General features: G+C 36.2%; 1 protein-coding gene across 10 annotated transcripts in view; it reads right to left on the reverse strand.

The window, feature by feature from the left end:
• Window positions 1–2,117: 2,117 nt before the first annotated feature.
• Window positions 2,118–21,087, reverse strand: part of LOC114031785 (band 4.1-like protein 3) — a 291,289-nt gene continuing 272,319 nt past the window's right edge. For 7 of the 10 annotated variants that reach the window (XM_027846899.1, XM_027846900.1, XM_027846903.1 and 4 more), the window contains 7 exons: window positions 18,037–18,228; window positions 8,167–8,556; window positions 6,995–7,126; window positions 5,431–5,529; window positions 4,838–4,918; window positions 4,450–4,566; window positions 2,118–3,197 (listed from right to left, as the gene is read on the reverse strand). In XM_027846899.1, coding sequence (XP_027702700.1) covers window positions 4,456–4,566; window positions 4,838–4,918; window positions 5,431–5,529; window positions 6,995–7,126; window positions 8,167–8,556; window positions 18,037–18,228 — 1,005 coding nt within the window. In that variant the 3' untranslated portion in view covers window positions 2,118–3,197; window positions 4,450–4,455. Of the gene's footprint in view, window positions 3,198–4,449; window positions 4,567–4,837; window positions 4,919–5,430; window positions 5,530–6,994; window positions 7,127–8,166; window positions 8,557–9,388; window positions 9,512–10,025; window positions 10,761–11,641; window positions 11,735–12,140; window positions 12,216–18,036; window positions 18,229–21,087 lie in introns of all 10 variants that reach the window. The other 3 variants (XM_027846907.1, XM_027846904.1, XM_027846906.1) reach the window with 3 other exon arrangements.

Here is a 21,087-nt window from a genome sequence, read left to right on the forward strand (position 1 = left end):
AGTATTTTGCCTTGTACGTGATGAATAATAGCATTTTCAAAGGTAGTCATCATTAGAGGACAAATGTTCTGGATCTTTAACATAACTGGATATAATGCTGCTGTATGCTTATTGCTGCCAGGGCCACTCTACATCTTAACAATGCACCTACCAGATACGATATCTCTCTGAAAGATCCTTTTCTTAAATTACAGCACTTATATTTCAGACTTACCGTTAACATAGCTACCTTCGTAGTCAAAAAGCTAAGGATGGAGCTTGGATGAAAGGAATCATGAATCATACCATCAGAATGCTGGAAGATCTTCTAAGTCTTACTGCCTCACCCATTCTTCACAAACAGAGAAATTTTCTTTACACCAACCCTGACAAATGGCAACATCACTGACTGATCTTGCCATCTCTCAGCGGCAAAAAAAATCTCACACAAAAAATCCAGGTTGTTAGTGGCTGATTCAAGAACTCTTTTACTTGTATTAAAAAAAAAAAAAATTAGTCTATGTGCCTTGCAGTAGTAAGAACTAGAAATATGTTTTTCTTCCTGAGACACTGTCCAAATTCCACAACGAAATTGCTTTCAACCTCTCTGTGATGATATAAAACTCACAGGAAGTATCATTAATGGCAGGAAAAATAAAATTGGAAAGAATTAGCACAATATGACTTCTATGTTTTTCCATTTTTTTCTCCCCAAATATGAAGAATTGATCTGTATGAAAGGTTTTGGAAGAACCAAAACAAAAACAGGTAACCCTAACCTTGCTAACTTCACATTGAAGAAGCATCACAAAGGTATTGTTATTTTGAAAATATTGCACAAGTATGCTTTCCTACCTTATACATACTTTGACTGAAGCCTAACAACATGACCACAAAAGTCACATAAATAGTTAACTACAGATTTTGGTCCTTTAAAATCAGGTTCAAGAGACCATGCACTACTCTTGAATAAATAGTCTAGCATTAATGAACTTCACTATGGAAGGTAGAATTTGGATGTGTTAGGGGTTTTTCAATTTAATTAATTTTTGTGAAGGATGCACTAATTCAGAGACTGTCAACCAAGTAGTTTGAGGAAATAAGCCAAAGAAAATAAGACATTTTGTTAAATGACTTTTTTGATTATAAAAGCTATACATCTATTACTAAGTACAGAAACAAATGAAGACAAGAATGCCACAATGAGGTTTAAAAATGGCAACATCTTTATGAGCACAGATGGGACAGATCTTCATGTAGATAGTCCTTAGAGGTAATGTGATGTTTCCCACAGGTCCAGTGCTGATTTACCCGACTAGTATCTGCATTTATGATGACTCATTTCCTCAATGGCATTCATAAGAGACTTGAAATTTGCACAGACTGGCAGCTAATTAGCTCTTGATAGTATTTGTTCTCTGGAAGAGGGTGACAGAAATCTTATCCCTCCACATAATTAACACATATGGCTTAATGTAACTTTTCTTCAAAAGGTGTCCTGCTCTTTGGGCAGGATAGTTTAAATTTCTCAATGCTGGGCAAAGCAGAAAGTGAAGGCATGAGGTCAGCACTAGTTTAAATAGCCACTGGCATGGGAGTAGATGCACTAAGGAAGGGCTCACACTTATAGTCACACAATATTGAACAATCTGTGGAAGTACATTGAGTGCATTGTGTGCAGAACATACACCACACTTCCATTTGTTTGGTTAGGAAACTGATGAAAAATGAAAAGAGTAGACCCCTTCCTTTTCCTGAGGGCCTCCTCATACTCCGCCCGAAAAAAATTATTCTAGAGCTGCTATATCTTTCTTCACTCAGCATTGGAAAGTGAGATTCCATGGTAGATTTTTTTTTCACTTCAGTTAGAGACAAAACAAAATGATGAGCATGCTTTTGCAGAGCACCTTTAACAAACCTTGCAATGACAAGAGTATTTTCATGCTTTCCATTCCATTTTCACTCTCCTCTCCCTGCCCCCACCACAATATCTCAAATGGTCTGAGTGCTACAGTGTGCTCCATTGAAAGACAAGACACCTATATCATGTAGATGAATGAGGCCTTTGATGTCATGCAATTCCTGCCCTCATATTGAACATACACAATATTAAGATTCTTAGACATAGAACGATACAGTTTTGAATGCATTTACCACTTTTATTTCACTATGCAGAAACATACATTCACTATGTGTTGTGATGCAGTTGACAGTGTGATGGAGAATAGAACTCTTCAATGGATATTTATAACTGAACACTCAATAGTTTACAGTGGAAGTTCTGTACAGTTTAAGGCTTGGCTCTGAACTAGATTATAAATGTTGACCAGGTTTTGAAATGAAACACTTTTTTTCTCAAATAACATAAGGAAAAAAAAATCAATAAAAACAATATGGTTATTACAGAGTAATCTTGTAATATAAGGAAAGTACAAGTTTCCCCAAAATAATGACAATTTATAGATTTAGGACCTGTGAAGGGCAAACAGAAGCTTTCTGGATTTAATGCAGAACAAGGCAGACAACAGAAAGAAAATCAAGTCGAAATACTAAAATCATGACTACCTCATAAGGTATTAAATCAGATATACAAAGCACATTTTGTAAGCATTAAATATTTCCAAGGATTAGGGATTCATCATTTTATAGGGGAATAATAATAATAAAACCAGATGAAACAAGAACAAGATTCAAGTTGTTTACTGAATAAACTGTGTTATTGGCACATCTAATGTGTGATAAAACATTATACACTGTACCTATACAGCTTCTAGCATTTGAGGGTAATTTTCCTTTAATTTGTAAACAAAAAAGGTTTTGCCATCTAACAAATTATCATTTTGTTTAGACTTTAATAATAAACTACGAAAGGCATGAATTGTTTATGTGTTATATGAGATCACTGTTTATATTGTTGGTTATGAACGTGCAGGTATAGCTGAAAACTTAGACATTTTGTAAAAATTAAAAATGCTGCTCTTTTGCAATTTTATCGTTGCTTCATGCAATATCGGTTTACTGATGCTGAATCGGATTGCTCTATTATGGGAAGATCTCTCTGCCAGTGTCTTTATTAACAGTCAAGATCAATTCTTCTGGACTGAAATTTTCCACGGACAGATACAAGTCAGTCAGTCGGGTTAGAACGGGGACTCCATATAGGCTCTGGTGTTCCTAATGGTGTGCGTGACTGGATTCATATGCAAGCTAAATTATTCCTGCAGGAAAGAGATTTGATGAGTTAATTATTTATTTGAAGTCTTTGGAGTGACTCACTCCAATGGGGGTTGCAAGAGAAATGTCTCTCAGGTTAAATGCTTCCTCTGACAACAAATAACCATATCATTCCAGTACATGTCACTGCTGATGATATGCTTTCTCTTAAAGAATTAATGCAATGCCACTGAAGTGGCTGTACTCACTCCAGAAGGCCTGTTTCCATCATCCAAAATAAATTAGTAGTCTGAACATAATGATCTTTAGATTTCATTTTTTTCCGAAGCAGGAAAATAATTTTTTAAAAGAGATGTCACTCATCACACTATGTTTCTTATACCAATGCTAGAGAACATAAATATACACTTATGTTTGTAAGATGTTTTTCCAAAGTCCAGAGGCCATTATCCAAAACAAACTTTACAAGCAGCTCAGCTGTTGCATTCAGCATTCAAAGCAAGGCATTGAGGGCTCTTGTGTAGCAGGTTAGTATGCATGACAAATCTGTGCACATACAGAAGATACAGTCTAGTTATGGTGCTCACCAAAGAAGAGCTAGATAGACATGCCATTTTGAAGAAGAGTCATTGCAAAAAGGCTGCATTGCTGCCTCATTCTGAGACACAATGCTATACTAGAACATATACATACACACACAAACAATTCTGAAAAATTCAAGAGATAGAAGACATCTAAATTGCAAAAAACCTCTCAGGCTTTCAGATATAAACGGAGATACAGCCTGGGCCAGATCCAAAACAAGTTTGGAGGGGAAGTCTACATTTGGGTAATTTTGCCATCACACAGAGAAATGGATCCATTTTGTTTCCACAGTTCACAACTTACAAATTGCACCTTTCAGAACAAAATGGTTTTTATTCTGATTAGGTGGCATAATAAGAGAAAACTGACTTTGACAATTCAAATTTTGGCAATGAAAAGAGCACATCAAAGCATGGATAATATGGGACGGCCAGCAAGATCACCCAAGCCAAAGCTGTTCTCTTCTTAATTCTTTAACTGGCAGTAAAGGCTATGCCTCAGACTGTGAAAAAGTAAATAAAGAACGCACAGATCCAAAGTAAACCAGCACCCCCGAATGATAAGTCCTTCATATTCTTGGTATCCACCATTAGAAATGCCAGTGAGAGAAACAAGAAAAGAGAAATGCATTAAGGTGAAGAATGAAAAGGAAGTGCCCTGTGCCACATGCCAGCCTAGATGGAGCCTAAGACAGTCATCTATGCCTCTTACCTGGGGTCAGTCCTCTCCATCTTCTGGTGTGATCTCTGTCTCTTTATGTACCACTACTTTGGTCACTGACATGTCAGGGTGCTGCTCTTTGGCCTCTTTAATTGCCTGAGCCAGCGCCTATCCCCGGGAAACCACAGAAGGGCAAAAACAAAAAGGAGGTGGAACATGCATGATCAGTAGCCAGGTGAAGATTCATGAGATCTTTACACAATTTACAAATGAGGAAGAATGACTTAGATATGAATTATGCCATCATTCTTTGAAAAGTTTATCCAATATACTTTTTTTTTTCAGAGAACATGCCAGAAGAAATAGTATTATAACTATTATGGCTATCAAGTTTCTTTCTGGTCCTCTGCCCAGGTATCGTCTAGCATATGCACGCTACCTGGTCATGGTCAATGTCTGCATCTCCTGTGATGACTATTCGCTTTTCAATTCTTGTCTCTGAAATGCCTCCTTTCACAGTCTAAAAGGAACAAAGGCACACTTTATAAATGTAGTCATAAAAAGAATGCTCATTTTTCGCAGGAAGAAAACAAAACCTGAAAATGTGGAGAGAACAGTTTAACATAGTTTGCTCTTTAAAAAACGAAAGAGTATTAATGAAAAGATTTTAAAATGTTAGGGTTAGAACTGAGGCTAAGATGTACAAAGACTTTAAGAGTAGCAAATACTTAATGAACATCTGTAACATATAAGGAATGGAACAAAGTGCTAAATTCCATAAGGACAGCGTCTGCTTTATGTCTCCTAGCATAGAAGAGACACTCGATGAATACTCAAGTGGTGATACATCTTGTTATCAATACAATAGTATAAAAATGCCCAGTGCTCTCCTGGGGGAGGGCTTTACACATTGGAGGGATTTTTTAAAAAATTCACTGAACTTTAGACTTAAATTCAAAAAAGTTGTGTTGTTTTGTTTGCTTGTTTTGGTCTTTTTGGGGGTAGGGGGAATAAAATTTGTTTTTCACTTACTTTGGTGATGTGTGTGGTGGTTGTAGTACTTGTTGTTTCTGATGTGATTGTTTGTGCACTCATCAATACACCTGGCTCAGTATCAGCACTGGAATCCACCTACCCCACAAAGGGGAAGGGAGAAAAAACACACCCTAAGTTACAAAAATATTTTTAACAATTTTATCTGCACTACTGAAATAAACACTCCTGTCTATATTCACAAACAACCAGAGGTTTAGAGAGCTGAGGAGAAGAAAATTTTTATTTTTTCCTTCATCTTCTTAACACAACAGAGGTTTATTTTTCACTCTCAAAATATATTGAGGAAAGGGCACCCTATCCCAACATCAAAGAGTACTAAGGTTTTTACCCTCTTTTGTGTAACAGACCCCTTCAGCAGTCTGGCAAAGCCTACAGACCACTTCATAGGATAATTAACCCTATAAAGCTCTTCACTGAATAATGTTTTTAAACAGATACAATATACAAGATTACAAAGGAAATCAATCATATTATCAAATGTTTTAAAGAAAGTTCACAGACCCAAGACTAAAAGCCTCTGATCTAGTCCAACACCCCAGTTTTACAGATGATGAAACTAACTTGACTCAGGTCATACTGATGGGCAAATGGCACATCTGTGATTTGAACTCCAATTCTCTGATGTAATAGAAAACACACTGGCTCCACAGGAAGAAGACCTGGGCTCAAATTCTGGCTGTGCTATGCATGAACTGTGTGACCTTGGATAAGTCATTTGAAATTGATAAGCTAGAGATTTTCCAAAGGGAGGAAGTATGATGTTGAACAGAACTGAGTTCATGTCACATGAGGGTCAATGGAAGGAAGTGGGCATTTTTAGTCTCTAGAAGAGAAAACTCAGGGAGTACATAATAGCTACCTTCAAGCATTTCAAATAGAAAGAGGAAGAGGAATTGCTCTATCTGGCCTCAAAGGCTAGAGCCAGTAGCAATGGTTGAAAGTTGTGAAGAGATCAGTTTAGGGTTGATTTCAGAAAAAAATTCCTAACAATTAGAGACAGCCAAAAGTGGAATGGGCTACCCTCAAGAAGGAGTGGGTTTCCCTTCCTTGGAGGTCTTCAAGCAAGAGTCTAGATGACTACTTTCCTGTCTGTGAGAGTGGGGTTTCCTTTCCATGCCAATTTCATCATCTGTAAAACAACGTGGTTGTACTAGATAATTTTTATAGTCTGTCTCTCTCTTTTTTTAAATACTATGACTCTAAGTCCAGTGCTCAATGCTGCTATTCTTGTATCCTGTTTGCGAGAATCTATATCATGCTGTGTCATGTTCAAAAGCCTATGTGAGTTACAAATGGACAGGCAAATCCAGTTGTTATAGCCATGTGCTCTATGATCTGCAATAATTACATTTAATACGAGTTTTTTGTTTAAATTACCAATATCTATTGATAAGATAACAGAATGAGGTTTGGGCTTTCCAACTGTCATTAACTGAAAATCAAATTCATAAAAAACAGTTCATATTAAATTCAGGCTAAAACACAGTAAGACTAAATTAGAGAAAAGTAAGAATGTCTTGGCCTCTACCATATGTCTTACCTGTGATGATTCATATGTTATGGTTTTCGTCTCTGTATGAACTACTGGCACTTCCTTAGTTGAAATTTCCAGTTTTATTCCCCCTGGGGAGACACTGTCAAAACTAATGGTTTCTGTCTTCACAGATGCTGACTGTGTCAATGGGAAACAGGGAGAGTGATTATTACAGTTTAGAGACACATTTCTTTTTTTTTTCTGTGTGTGTTTTTTTAATGATATAAGCACTATATTAGTGTGGAATATATGTATGCTGCATTACATGGGGAGCAAGGAAAACATGAGGCCCACACACATATAGGACAATAGAATCTCTCGGAATTCTAAGGCATTCTTTACATTTGTTAAAATGTTCCAGGTGAAGGAATTTTGGGGAAAAACTTCTAGTGATTTTTCCTCTCTTCCCCATCCTAAACTCCTACTGTACAGACTAATAACACAATCCTGTTATCTATTAATTTTTCCTTTGGAAGTAGGATAAGAAATCAACAGCCAGTTCATTAATCCCAAAAGGAGTTCTTCTCTAGGAGGACAAAGTTGAAGGAATAATTTTTGACCGCAATTTTTGGTATTCACCATATGGGAACTTGGATTTCTGGATTCTTTCAAATAAATGTATAAAAAAGAAAAGTAAAACCTATCAAATCACCTAAATTTTTTTTGATGGATCAAACCTTCTATCCCCCATTGCCAATTTAAGGATTACAAGAGTGAGATGCCATATCTCCTGGAACTCTCTAGGTGATGACTAGTAAAACCTGCCTTTTCCACAGCACTTTACAAAAGGCTTCCTCACAACCATTTTGTTGTTTTGAGATAGGCAGGGCAATTATCACCAGCTCCATTTTACAGATGTGGAAACATCTCAGAGTGGTTAAATGATTGTTCCACAGTTACAGAGCCGGCTAAGTGACTGGGGCAGGAGCAGAACCCAGGTCTCCCGACTGAGTCCAGGGTTCTTTCCACATCACCACATTAAGTGTTGCCAAAGATGGAAACCAGCAACAAGCCCTGTAACTGCCATGCAGGAAGGAAATACGAGGAGAAACAAACTGCACTTTGAAAAGAGAGAGAACCAAACTGAACTCCATGTGCTCATTTGAACTCTCTTGAGGTAACAATTCCAGGACAGAATTGATTAGTTTGCCTTTAGCACAGAAAGGACCACTAGTTACCTCCAAATGAGGTTTAGATTCCAATGATTCCGAAATGAGGGATCTTGCAGTCTGCTCCTCCTCTCGCTCATGAGAAGCAGTGGCAATCTCTTCCTGTTTGATTACAGCTTTATCAGCCTCCGCCTCCTCCCTCTTCTCCTCTTTAGCCCCCTCAGTCAGAGCAGAACCCGCCTTCCCGGTAATATTAGAAGCCACAGCAGATGCTGCTTGAGCTGCAGCATCCAAATGAGTTCCAGCCAGGTTAGAACCATCCCCACTTGCATGCACATTCATCACATGTCTCTCCTCCACCACCACCGTCTGCTCAACAACCTTCTCTGCACTAAGCTGCTGGTGAAGTTCGCATGATTCCTTCTCTATTTCACTGGGCTCCGACTTGGTTTCTGTTCTCTGCAGGGAAAAAGATTAGGATGTCAGGACGCCTCTTCAGAAACAAAAAGAGAAAACAGAAGGTGCTTACCCAGTTGTCCAATGTTTATGTTAAAGGCTAAACATTGGAAACAGGTATTAAAAAAAAATCAATCTTCCCCAACTCCATCCCTTTTCCTTCCCTCTTCCAACATCTGTTTTAGCCCTCAACAGAAATCTAGGCTATTACTTCAGAATATGTGCAACAGAAGAACAAAATGCAATATTAAAAAAACCACACGCATTAAAATAAAAATATTACAGAATATCCATGTTGATATCAACAGACTAGGGACAGGTGCTAAGCCAAGTAAAACAAAATAAAAATACATACTACAGAGATTCACAGTATGAAAGCTTTATGAACTTTTTTTTACTTTATTAGAGACGAATGAAAGGCATACTATAGACATAATAATAATATAATGATAGGCATGATAAACACATGCTAGTAAAATAACCTAAGACATTCTGAAAGTGTTTTTTAGGGCAAAGTAACTTGCATACACAGGTACACATGCACGCATGTACACACACATGTATGTATAAGCCACATATGTCTATATACCCATACACATATATGTATATAGACAAATGTATAGACACATATGTGCAAAATCATATAAGTATATATTCATATTATATGTGTGTGTGTGTGTGTATGTATATATATATATGTACACACACACACTCACACACAGGTGTGCACAAAGCCATAGTCTGAATGTACATAGATACACACACTGCAGGAAGGACACAAAGCAAGAAACATCAATGTGGACAGTCAGAAAAGCCAAAAAGGAAAGCAAATGGCCACCTGAACCCATTTTTGTGAAGAAGTAGTAACCCCTCCTATGAACTCTGTGGGTTTTGTTGCAGAGTCTATTAAAGTGAAGATATCTGAGCCATCCAAGATCTTTTCACTGGCGGACTTAGTCTGAGTAAACAAAGAAATGTAGAGTCAGACACAGGACAGAACATTCACCCACACACACATTCATACATGTTATTTTAACAAAGCCATAGGCAAGAGGGAAAGGAAGGAAAGGAAGAAATCTGAGAGACTGAGGTCAGGAACAGAAAGGAATGGGAAAAAACAGCACAAATCTGTAGTGACTCTAAGCTTTTTTTTTTCTTTTAAAAAGCAGAGTTATTAGGATTGGGATGATGCTGGTTTAAGCAGACCTTTCTCTCTCCATTTTCTTTGCAAGCCACAGCAGCGATATTACACTTCAGTTACAGGGAATTTGAAATAAAAGTGCAAGGCTGAATGTCTACATTGGACTACCGTCCTTATTTAATGATGAGAAAATAAACAAGCTGGGTTGGCTGTTGTCAACATAAAGCCAAGTAGCAAGAGAAACTGAAAGGTTCAGGGTAGAAGGGTATGGCTCCAAAAAAAGCCATGCTTTATTCTTTAAATTACAGGACATATAAGAGTCACTGGTTACCACCACTCGGGATGCAGATGACTCAGTGACATAATGAGCAGTGGCAATGGTGAATCCTGGCTCCCGGGAATATCTCCATTCAGATGGGCTTTTCTCTTTTCGAGCAAAGAACCCTGCTTTTAAAGCTTCACTGTCTGGTGTTTGTTCTACTCCAGTAGGCTGTATACTTCCTAGGCTGGTATGGAATTCCAAATCCTTTTCCAGTTTCTGGGTTTTCTTCAGACTTTCTTCATCCGGACTTGGCAGCCGGGATTCCGCTTCCTTTATGGGGGCCAGAGATTCTGACAATTTCCTTTTCACAATCTGTACCTCAGATCCTCTCCTGGCCTTGTCATCTGAGATGACTTCTAGAACCTCATATTCTGTCATTCCGGGGATGATTTTCACAGATTCTGTCATCCCTCTCTCAAATTTCTGGAGGGTGTCAAGCGTGGAGGGCTCCCCTGCCTTTTCACCCTCTTTAGCTTTTCCTGTCATGGTCACAATTTTTCCAGAGACGGTATCATAAGATTTTCCCAAAGTGTATGTTTTCTGTTTGCTCTCTTCTCTCCACTGCATTTCCCGCGTTAAGTCATCAAAACTCTGCATTTCAATAGCGCTGGATTTTAACACTTCAGCAGGGATATCACCAGTTTTGCTGCTCACAGTCACTACTTTGTAAGTGACAATTCTTTTTGAGTCACCATCAACTACCTCAGTGGGTATTTTGTCTACAATAACCCAATCCTCTGTGCCCTATATTTGAAATATAAAAGCTAAATTAGAATGTCTATTTCTCTGGTTTTTCAAATAAGAATCCTTTAAGAAAACTAGAGGGGCTTTTTTGAAGAAACGTAACTATGCTCACTTCCGGAGTGCCACAAAACGGCTGGTGGCAACGTTGCTATCTGATAGCTTTGGTTGAGAACTCCTTTCAGGCGAAAATTATTAACTATAAATGACATGCCACTCTTTGATGCACCAGTCTTTAAACATCTAATGCTAAGTATGACTAAAGGCAGACATGCTTTTTATATGTGCTTTTTAGAGTAGCATGAGAAAATCAAAGGATGTCTTTTCAGTTCAAAAATAGGCTAGAAAATGTTTCAATGCTTTCTTTTTTGCCTCTTTGAAATAATTGCCAAAATCCCACAAAGTTTGGAGAAAAAGATGTCATATCCTTAGTTACATCTCTCTGCCTCTGTGGAATCAAGTTTGATCTCAGAGATGTTCTATAATTAAATATTTTCTGTTTTGAACATGGTTGAAATCTCTTATAAATAGTGACAGTATGACTTTCAATTTTCCCCCATTTTTGGTTAATAAATGGTGTACTGCTCATTTTTCATCTATTCTCCTCAACTTTATGAAGAAGCCAAACTTCTCTACAATAAATCTCTCTGTGAAAGCAGAGGACTGACAGGATGTGAGGAGACAGCTAAATAACTTTATATGCTATTAATAGTATGTTATTAATAAGGCATCTAATTTCACATTTACCATAGGCCAAAGCCTGAGCCCAGGCATTCGATCAAAATATAAATGTGTGTGTATGTATGTATGTATGTATGTATGTATATGCATATGAATCATCTTTATCTATATGTTGGTAACAGTTTAAAGAATTGAAAAATAACCTCTAGGGTTGATGGGGCAGTTTTCTGCAAAATGATCTGATGAGAAGAAACCATAGTGCCAGCTGAATCTCTTTCCTGCAGCTTCTTTAATTCCTTTGGCTAATGGAAAAACCAATAAAAATTCAGAACTGTCATTATCAATCAAGATCATCTGAATTAATGGAATCCCATAAAGGAAATATACATCAGTCATAGGAAAAGGTAAAGGTTTCAAAGTGATAGTGATTGCAAAAATACATGCTTGGTATATCAAAAACACATATACTCACCTGAGGACAGAAGGCATCAAGAAAGAAAAGACTAGCATCTGCTGAAAGCAATAGTTAGAGGCTACCCTAACTCCCCTCCCCCAGGATCCAATCAGAAAATAGCACACCCACCTTCAATTTAAAATATGGTAACTGCTGCAAGGAAAATGAAAACTAAAGACTAGTTCTAATGAAACTTATGTGTGCCAAAGCAATTCCATCTTGAAAATTCCTGTATGTTTGTTTTTTACCTGAGACTCAAGGAATGAAGAACTTCCCTGCTGCAAAAATATAATTTTTTCAGATATTTCTCTTTCTTCTTTGGTCTGTTTGAATAAAGGGGGTTGGGTTGGAGAGGGGGAAGTAGACAATTTCCAAAAAAGGAAAGTTAGGAAGAGAATTCTTATATTTTGCAATATAAATGCTTATCTAGTATTCATGCATTTTTCCAGCAGAAGCAGATTATTTATTGTGCTAATTGATCTGAAGAAGAACGAAGGAGAAAATAAAAAGAAATTTTATGATAATATCCAAGTAAATAGTTTTGTTCCTGTTCCTTTGATCAACAGTCAATACATAGACTTTTTACCTTCAAGCCTTTTCTCCTCACCCATTTCTACTTTTATGAATGTGCAACCAGCTATCTGCCACTTTAAATAGCATTTGAATATTAATTTTACAAAAAGTAGTTACCAGAAAAGTCACTAAATTAGCACAGAAAAATGCCCAAAAGCAGAGGAATATTTTCTAAAAAATTAATAAGCATTAATTTCCTCATATTATATATATATATATATATATATATGTATATATGTATGTATGTATGTATATCTTCCTATCTTTACTTTCCCACAAAGATTTAAAAGCTTATTTGGTCTTTTAATGATATAGTGAAAATTGTGTTTTATGCTAATTCAAAGACTAGCAAACAGTAATTGCTTAAACATAGTAATCTTAGAAAAGGGATAAAATATCTTATGAACTAGTTTATAATTACATTTTCTAAGATTTCTGGTCTTTCTATTTCGGAATTATTTTATGTTAAAAAGGATGAAAAGCAACCACATTTAATATGGGTTTCATTATCTCTTCAATCAATGTCTCTTTATTTAACACAAATTATAAAACAGTGAGGAGAGGTCAAAATTAAATACTTTTTTTTTTTCAGAATTATGCTGGTAGACAATGAAAGGGAGTGTTAAAAGCATCATTTTCCACTCACTGAAGTGACTATGAAGGCTAAAAATGAAGGTAAGCATGGTCCTCAGGAAATCCCGGTATTTACCATCAGGTAATGTCAGCATAGACCACTCATGATTCTAAATGTATATGTTTTTATATGTGTGTATATGTATACATATATACATACACATATATGTAAAGGTAGTATGTTGGGGGGAAATGGTCTAGATTTTAAAATGTGAACTCTGAATATAATCAAATTAACTACCCAAGATAATGGGAGTAGAAGAGATGCAGACAGTTTTTCTTGTTTTTTGGTTTTGTTTTTTTTTAAATAAAGCAGATGAGCTCAAACATTTATTTTGGCTTCTGAGTATAGTCAATTTAATTCAACAAACATTTATTAAACACCTGTGTGCAGAGCATTCTGCCAGGTAGTAGGAGAGTTAAAAAATTTAGATAAGGTGTAATGCCTACCCTTATGAAAAGTCACAGATCTTGCTGCAATTTATGATACATGCACACACAATTATAGAGCAAAAAGTATGCCAGAGATGTGCAAAGAAAGCTCTACGGGAGATACAAGAGATTAAAAAATCATTACAAATGGGTAGCATGTGTGATTGGGAGTGGAAGGGGGATCAGGAAAGGCTTCACTGAGGAGGACATTTGATTTTGTCAGGCACACATTTCAATCTTGTCAGTTACTCATATGTGTATTCCTATTCAATTACATCAAACCCCTTCATACCTTCAGGCTTATTTTCAGTGGTTTAAGAACCGGCTCAGTAATTTGGAAGTCATTATTCAGTAATCTATTCATAGATGATTAATAGAAGAACTGGAATTTAAGAATACTTCTAAGGAGCAAGTTGCTCTTGTGAACTGACACACCTGCTCCCTCTGATTAAGGGCTGTCTGTAAAAGACCAGGTCCTCATTTATAAACGAGACAGAAATTCAGAGACACATGACAGAACAACACAATCAACTTTGTATTATCCAAGAATGGAACAAAAGAACTATGTTAAGTCTACCCTGTCATGAGAAGATTCTAGCTAAATCTGCTGTTATGGGCAAGCCAAAGAAGGCTGAGAGGCAAGGCCTCTCCAACTAAATATAATGGCATAAATGACCACATAAATTCCTTGAGAGTAATTTTTTTTGTTTAATTTTTTTTTGATGTTTGTATCCCCAAGTGCCTAGCACAGTTCCTGGCACAGAGAAGGCATTTAATAAATACCAGAGGATTGATTGATATATATACAGAGCCAGCCCTAGGAAAAATGGAAAGTACTTCTATCCCAAATCCTTCTGTTTTTATTTCACAACCTCCTCTTTCAACACTCTTCTTTGCCCTATTCTGTCCTTCTTCCTAACCTGGTGACTATTCTGAATTTTGTTACAAAGAGGTTTGCTTTCTTGGCTAGACTTCAAATTTGAAAGTACTCCCCATGAAAGTTTAATCTAATAATAGGTTAGGGTATATTACTCTCTAAGGGGACTTGCCATTTTAAGAAGTCTAAAAGGAATACATCTTTAATGAAATTTTACACATTGTGAAAAGTGGCAGGAGAGCTATTTTTGGGTAGAGGTCCCTGTGCTGAGAATGTATTCAAATCATGCCATATACAGGTGATAGGTATCACTCTACCTATTCACAAGGCCGGCCCTCTTTGTGTATGTATATTTAACTTTATTCTAAAACAAATATATTTCTATGTTACTGATTATCTTTTATTATCCATGCTGCCTTTCTGCTATCAGTAAAGATATTTACAACTTGACTACATGATATACTGCTGGCAAAATAAAACTAAGTTTTATAAAATTTAAATGAATGAAATTAGCAAGTAAATGCAAATGTTAAATGTTAGCAAAATGGACTGATTCCTATTAGCTCATTTATTTAAACAGATATTTATTTCAATTTCCTTTTCTCTTTTCAATTGTTCATAAATCAGTAGTGTTTAGTAAAACAATTGGGGTTCATTAAGATTCAGTTCAAATAGATAAAGCAAAAAAGAAAAGTCACACTAAAAATTTGCAGCCTTTCTTCAGTTCTTATGAAATGCCATCTTATCAGAGATTGTAACAAAGGGAACAGACAAAGAGACATAATCAGTCCTTGAGCCCAAGATCTGTTAGCATTTTGTTGGCATTCTGTTGGCTGGTGTTTTTTAGAATGGCGTGGAAGGGGAAAGAAATCCCATCATCTAAAAGTTAAATAGGGGATTTTCTTTTATAATTTACAAGTAAGCAAAATTAATCCGTATGATATGAGGTTTAATGCTCCTGATTCCCAATTTGAACGTGCTTTGTCATAAAAACAAACTGTTTAGATATTAACTGGTAGACCAATGTGTTTTATTTTCTGATATTTCAAAGTACAGAATTATCTCATGCTCTTTAAAATACAAAGAGCAAGATATATAAAAGGCAGTTTTATGTTGAGAATGGGTAAGAATTTTTAACACATGAACTTTTAATTTGTTTATGATACTATCAGTTGGGTCAAATCCTAACATTAGGTCTAGAGTTGACTGTCATTATGTCATCCTGACAGAATTGTATAATTGGAGAATCCTAAAGAGTTCATTCTGATTTCTTATCATTAGAGGAGATCAAACTTTGAAATTCTCCAAGATCCAGACAGGAGATTCCACAATCACCCCTGAGAACCTGTTCTTGTACTGTGGGATTACTACAGTCTAGAAACTCTTCTTTAGAATATTCAAGCACCTATCAAAATTTAAACCCATTTTTCTCTCATCCTCTTCTTTGTAGGCTCAGAAAATTTCTGCCTATTATAGCCCTTCACATGCTTTTTTAAAAAGAATAATTAATTAGAAAAGGAATAGAAGGAACTTCAAAAGTCTTTCCACTCAATCCCCTAATTCTAGCCTAAGCTCTCTGAAACACAAGGATATACTCCTTGAGCTTAAAGATCAGCAAGCATAGAACCTCTTACTGCTCTTGGTAATTTAATACTGGCTCTTCCAAGAAATCTCCAGCTCTCACATTATGTTGAACAAAAAATATATTAAAAGAACAGTAACTGTGGGGCAGTGGTAAGACCTTAGGAGCCTGAAAGCTTTGATTATGTTTGACATGTGTGATGACCTTGATAATGCAATTCCAGTTGTATTCAAAAGTACATTAATTTAAAAGAAGGTTAATTTTTTAAAATCTTATTTGAGGCTTAAGTGGTTTTTTTAAAAAATAGAATGATTATATATAGTAAGGCAGGTGCTTTGATATGCCTACAATGGTAACTCATATTTCTATAGCATCTCTAGGTTTACAGTGTGCTTACTCTCTGTAACATGAATATATAATTGACCTTTTAGATTAAGAGCAGTAGTGACAAAGTTTCTAACTTTTCAGAAAGAATAAAAACTTTTACATGGAGGGATATTGGGTACTGGAGCCACTCTTATTAAACCAAGACGACACATACAGAAATTGAGAATCTGGGATTGTAGTTTTTCAGTCATGTCCCCCATTTAGAGTGTTCTTGGGTAAGATATTGGAGTGATTTGCCATTTTCTTCTCTAGCTCATTTTCCAGATAAGGAAACTGAGGCAAAGAGGATTAAGTGACTCGCCCTGGGTCACACAGCTAGTAAGTCTCTGAGGCCAGATTTGAACTCCAAAAGAGGAGTTTTCCTGACTCCAGGCCCAGAGCTCTAACCATTATACCACCTAGCTGCCCCAACTGAGAAGCTACTGAACTACAAATATTCTTTACTCAACTTGATAGGAAGGATCAATATACTACATGTTAAAAACTCTTTAGAAGATGATTTTAAACAACTTAAGAGTTTTCCTGATCTTTTCTGTTTCTTGTAGCTGAGCCCTGCTTCACAGTAAAGCAGTCATTATCAGAAACAAATTAAATCAATGTAAAAACTTTTCTTTTAGAGATACAGGAAGAGTAAGAAGAGACTAAATAGAGAAAGGAACAACTTATTGCATGTTCAGCTTCTACGCAGAAGCAAGTTATTATTTGTGCAAGGATTCCAAAATCCTTCCTATGTGCTCTGAGGGGCCTGTGAGATGAAAGATTAATTTTTTTGTTGATTTTGCACTGATTTCCCAGCACAAATCTGAAATATATGTCTGCAATAGAACACTGCCTGGAGAACAATTAACTGCAGATCACTTAGCTTTTTCAGCATCCCAGATCAAGGCTCTAAGGAAGGCAGAGAAGCCCAATAGAAAGAATATTGTTTCTCAAGTGAAAGGACCCTGGTTCAAATCCTGCCTCTGATGCTTAATACTTAGATGACTTTCAGCAAACAGCAACTCCTATGGACCTCAGTTTCCTTATCTAGAAAATGAGGTGGCTGGATTAGATGGCTTCTGAGGTCTCTTTCGGCTCTAAGACTACGACCTAATGATCTCATAGAAAGTCACCTGATCCTTCTACTGGTTTTCTCTTATTTTGCCTCACATCGCCTGTCCCTGAAACAACTCAAGAAAAAGACTCAAGAGTTTGAGAGACTTCCTTAGCGAAAAGAAGCCAAAAAAAAAAAAAATGCTGAAAGAAAACTAGGATATCACATCACACTGTAATTTTTCTGGATTTCTCCTTTTAGTTAATTTCTCCTTTTAATTTAATTAAAGGGTTTCTTCAAGTCCATCCTTATCTTTGGTAGTTTATAGTCCATCCAGCTTTTATTATGCCTAATTTTTAATACACACTATCTTTCATTTTGTAATTCTGCCCTCCACATACTATCTGGTCCCAAAGCAAAATATGAATTAATGAGCTAGCTAATCCTCTGGAAGCATCACATGTTAAAAAGCCTTTTGTGAGGCTGTTTTCAATTCATGCAACAGTCAGCAGGTGAAATCAGCTGAATCAGCCTGTAAATCTCTTTCCACATTGCAGAAGAACAAATAAGTGGGAGCAAAGGAGGCATGAAAGGATGACACTTCCAACATGAAGAGGAATCACTGACCTCTTCAGGCACAAGGGGTTCAATCATTGGGGCATCCTCCTGTCTCATGGCGAGCCGCACTGGAGATGTGGAAAGTCTCTTTTCCCATTCATTAGTCACAGCAGTTTCTGTGGAGGTCTCTAAAAAGGTTCTTTTCAGCTCACTAATGTTGGTCTGATGTTTCATCAGTTCTTCCTGATTTTTATCTAACTCCTATACGCAAAAAGTAAAAAAAGAGAAACCAAAACCCAAAGCATTACACCTGATTCTCTCTTTTTGCCTGCCTGTTTTAATAAAAATACACATTCAAATGACAATCCGGTTAGTATAGAATAATTTTCAAGTAGCGCGCTTAGGCATCAGGTTTCATGACACTGCCACACACACTGGTGAAAATGTGGTATTTTTAAAAGGCAATGACAGAAGAAATCTACTTCAGATGAAATAAAAATCAAAATATCTAAAAGGTAGATTGTGAAAAACTAGATTGCAAATAATCAAAGAGAATTCAAACATATGCACACACATGTAAAAAAAAAAAGAAGGCATCTATCTCTAATACAGGATAAAGAAGGTCACAGGAAGCTGGAGAGGTATACCCAATTTATTAGCAGGTGGAAAAACACATTTCATGCACCAAAGTGAAAGTCCACAGGTCGATCACTGAGAATCACCACACACATACATGCACTGGTATATACCAATACCAACCTCTAACATTAGATTACTATGTTTGATATACACATTTTCACCCTTTATTCGCTTAATCAGACTATTCTGAAAAAAGTGGAGAAGAAAGGGAAAGGTAAGGGACATGGTAGTCAAAGGGAACAAATGCCATCATCCTACATACTGCATCAATAACAGACTAACTAACTGCATGGCATGCTGAGAGATTTGAGCACCGCATCTTAGAGTACACATTCGCTTTTTCATTTCTACCTGTGCCTTGAGGTCTGCATCTTCCTCCTGATCCGACTGTCAGCATCAAGAAAAAGTGGAAAATAAAGTCTTACCAAGACAAATCATTCCAAGACTGAAACAGATGAGCTGCACATTCCTGCTCCGTAGCCCTACTGTAGACTTCACATCATACGAGACTCACACACACACATGCATTAAGAGAGGGAATAGGAAAGACAGAACGATGGCTTCCATCTCTTCTAAGCATGCTTTTGAAACATCAGTATCTTGATTTCCAAGTGTGATAAACAGCTACGTGTACAGTTAAGGCTAAGAGCAAGGACCTGAAAAGTTGTATCCCACAAGAGTTCAGGATGAATCTTGGAAGCACACCCAATGGCTTCTGTAGGTTCTGGCTCACTATCATTTCAAGTATCACTAATGAAATGACAGCAGAGTTCAACCAGGTTTACATTCAAGGATCACATCACCCCAAGAAGTTTAGGAAGAATCACATCACCCTAGAAAGTCAGTACTGTGGAGAATAGGTTTAAAATTCGAAAGAACTCAGCACATTGATTTATATGATGAAACCCTAGTATAAATTACACAAAAGTAAGATAGGCAATGAAAGTTACAAGTATGATTACATACATTTATATACAATGAGAGAATATTGAATTGGTGGCAGATCACAAGTTGAAAGGGGGTCAGAAAAAGGACAGCATTCATTTGTATGTCCTCAGATACATCATTTAACTTCCCTGCATCTGAGTTTCCTTATCAATAACAGACTATAATCCCCACACCACCCAACCCACATGATTCAAAAGTTTATGCAAATGTTGTCTGTAAAATGGGGATAATAATATCCATATTACCTATCACTTAGCGATTTAGGGAAGATAAAATAAGATGATATATGTAAAGTACTTTGTAAACCTTAGAGAGTTATTTATATATCAATATTTATGATGATAAATCAATCAACAAGCATTTATTAAGCACCTCCATGTGCCAGACCCTGGAGATATAAAGACAGAAATGAAGCAGCCTAACCTTAAGGTGACTACAATGCAGATTAAATTAAAGCTAAAAGCACCATGAATACAGGCTGTATACACACACATGCATATACATACATGTGTATGTAGATGTAAGTGTACATAAAATTTGGGATACATTAACCAAGAAATACTATTATAGTATTCCTATTACATTTGATAATTTTTTAAAAATTCTAAAAATCATATAGAAGCTTCCCTAATCTGTATGCCAGATTTTATTTTATTATTTCTAATTTTAATCTTAACTCAATAATTTTGAAATATTCAAGTTTTACATCTGAATGTTTCTTTGTTTCTCAACAACTACTCACATTTATATGATGCTTTAAGGTTTACAGGTTTCTTTCCTCACAACCATACTCTGTGGTAGGTGGTATACTAATACTCTTTTTACAGATAAGGAAAAGAGGCTCTGAGTGGTTAAATGATTTTTTCATGGTCATGACCAGTAAATCTCTTTCTCTACTCTCCAGAATTGCCCTTCTATAATCTGTGTTATTTCTAAGGCAGACAACTAAAATCACATCTTGAGCTGGTTCACCACATTATCAACAGTGACTTCCAGGTATTATTTAGAATAGTTCCAGATTCCTCTAAAGATGAACAGATCATACAAATGTACCAGTGAAATTTTTTAAAAATAGATCATTCAATTTACTTACATATATAGACATCTAATTACTTCTTGACAAAGCATGCATGAGTAAAAAACAAATCTGTCACATTGAAGGAAAGTTTTAATAAGTTACTAGAAAAGGAACTCTTCCATTATGAGAGTATAATACCATCACTTTCCATTAAAAAAATTAATTTTGGAAGAGAAAGTTTGTTCTCTTTGATTGCCATATTCTAACAGGTAAATAAAACATGAATAATGTATATGGGCTGTTCAGGTTTATTTTTTTTAAGAGCTTTATTCCAAAACATATGCTGAGTGACAAAAAGAAAGAACTACTGACCTGGATTTACAGGCAGTAAAATTCTTAGCATAAATTGTCAATTTCCATATACTGCTCGAATATACTTTTTCCCCCCTTGTAAGCAAATGACTTTGGTATGGGCTCATTTTTTAAAAATTAGATTTCATGATTTGAAAAAGGAA

Source organism: Vombatus ursinus, unplaced genomic scaffold, assembly GCF_900497805.2.
Source record: "Vombatus ursinus unplaced genomic scaffold, bare-nosed wombat genome assembly UNPS02015255.1, whole genome shotgun sequence".
Classification (NCBI taxonomy): Eukaryota; Metazoa; Chordata; class Mammalia; order Diprotodontia; family Vombatidae; genus Vombatus; species Vombatus ursinus.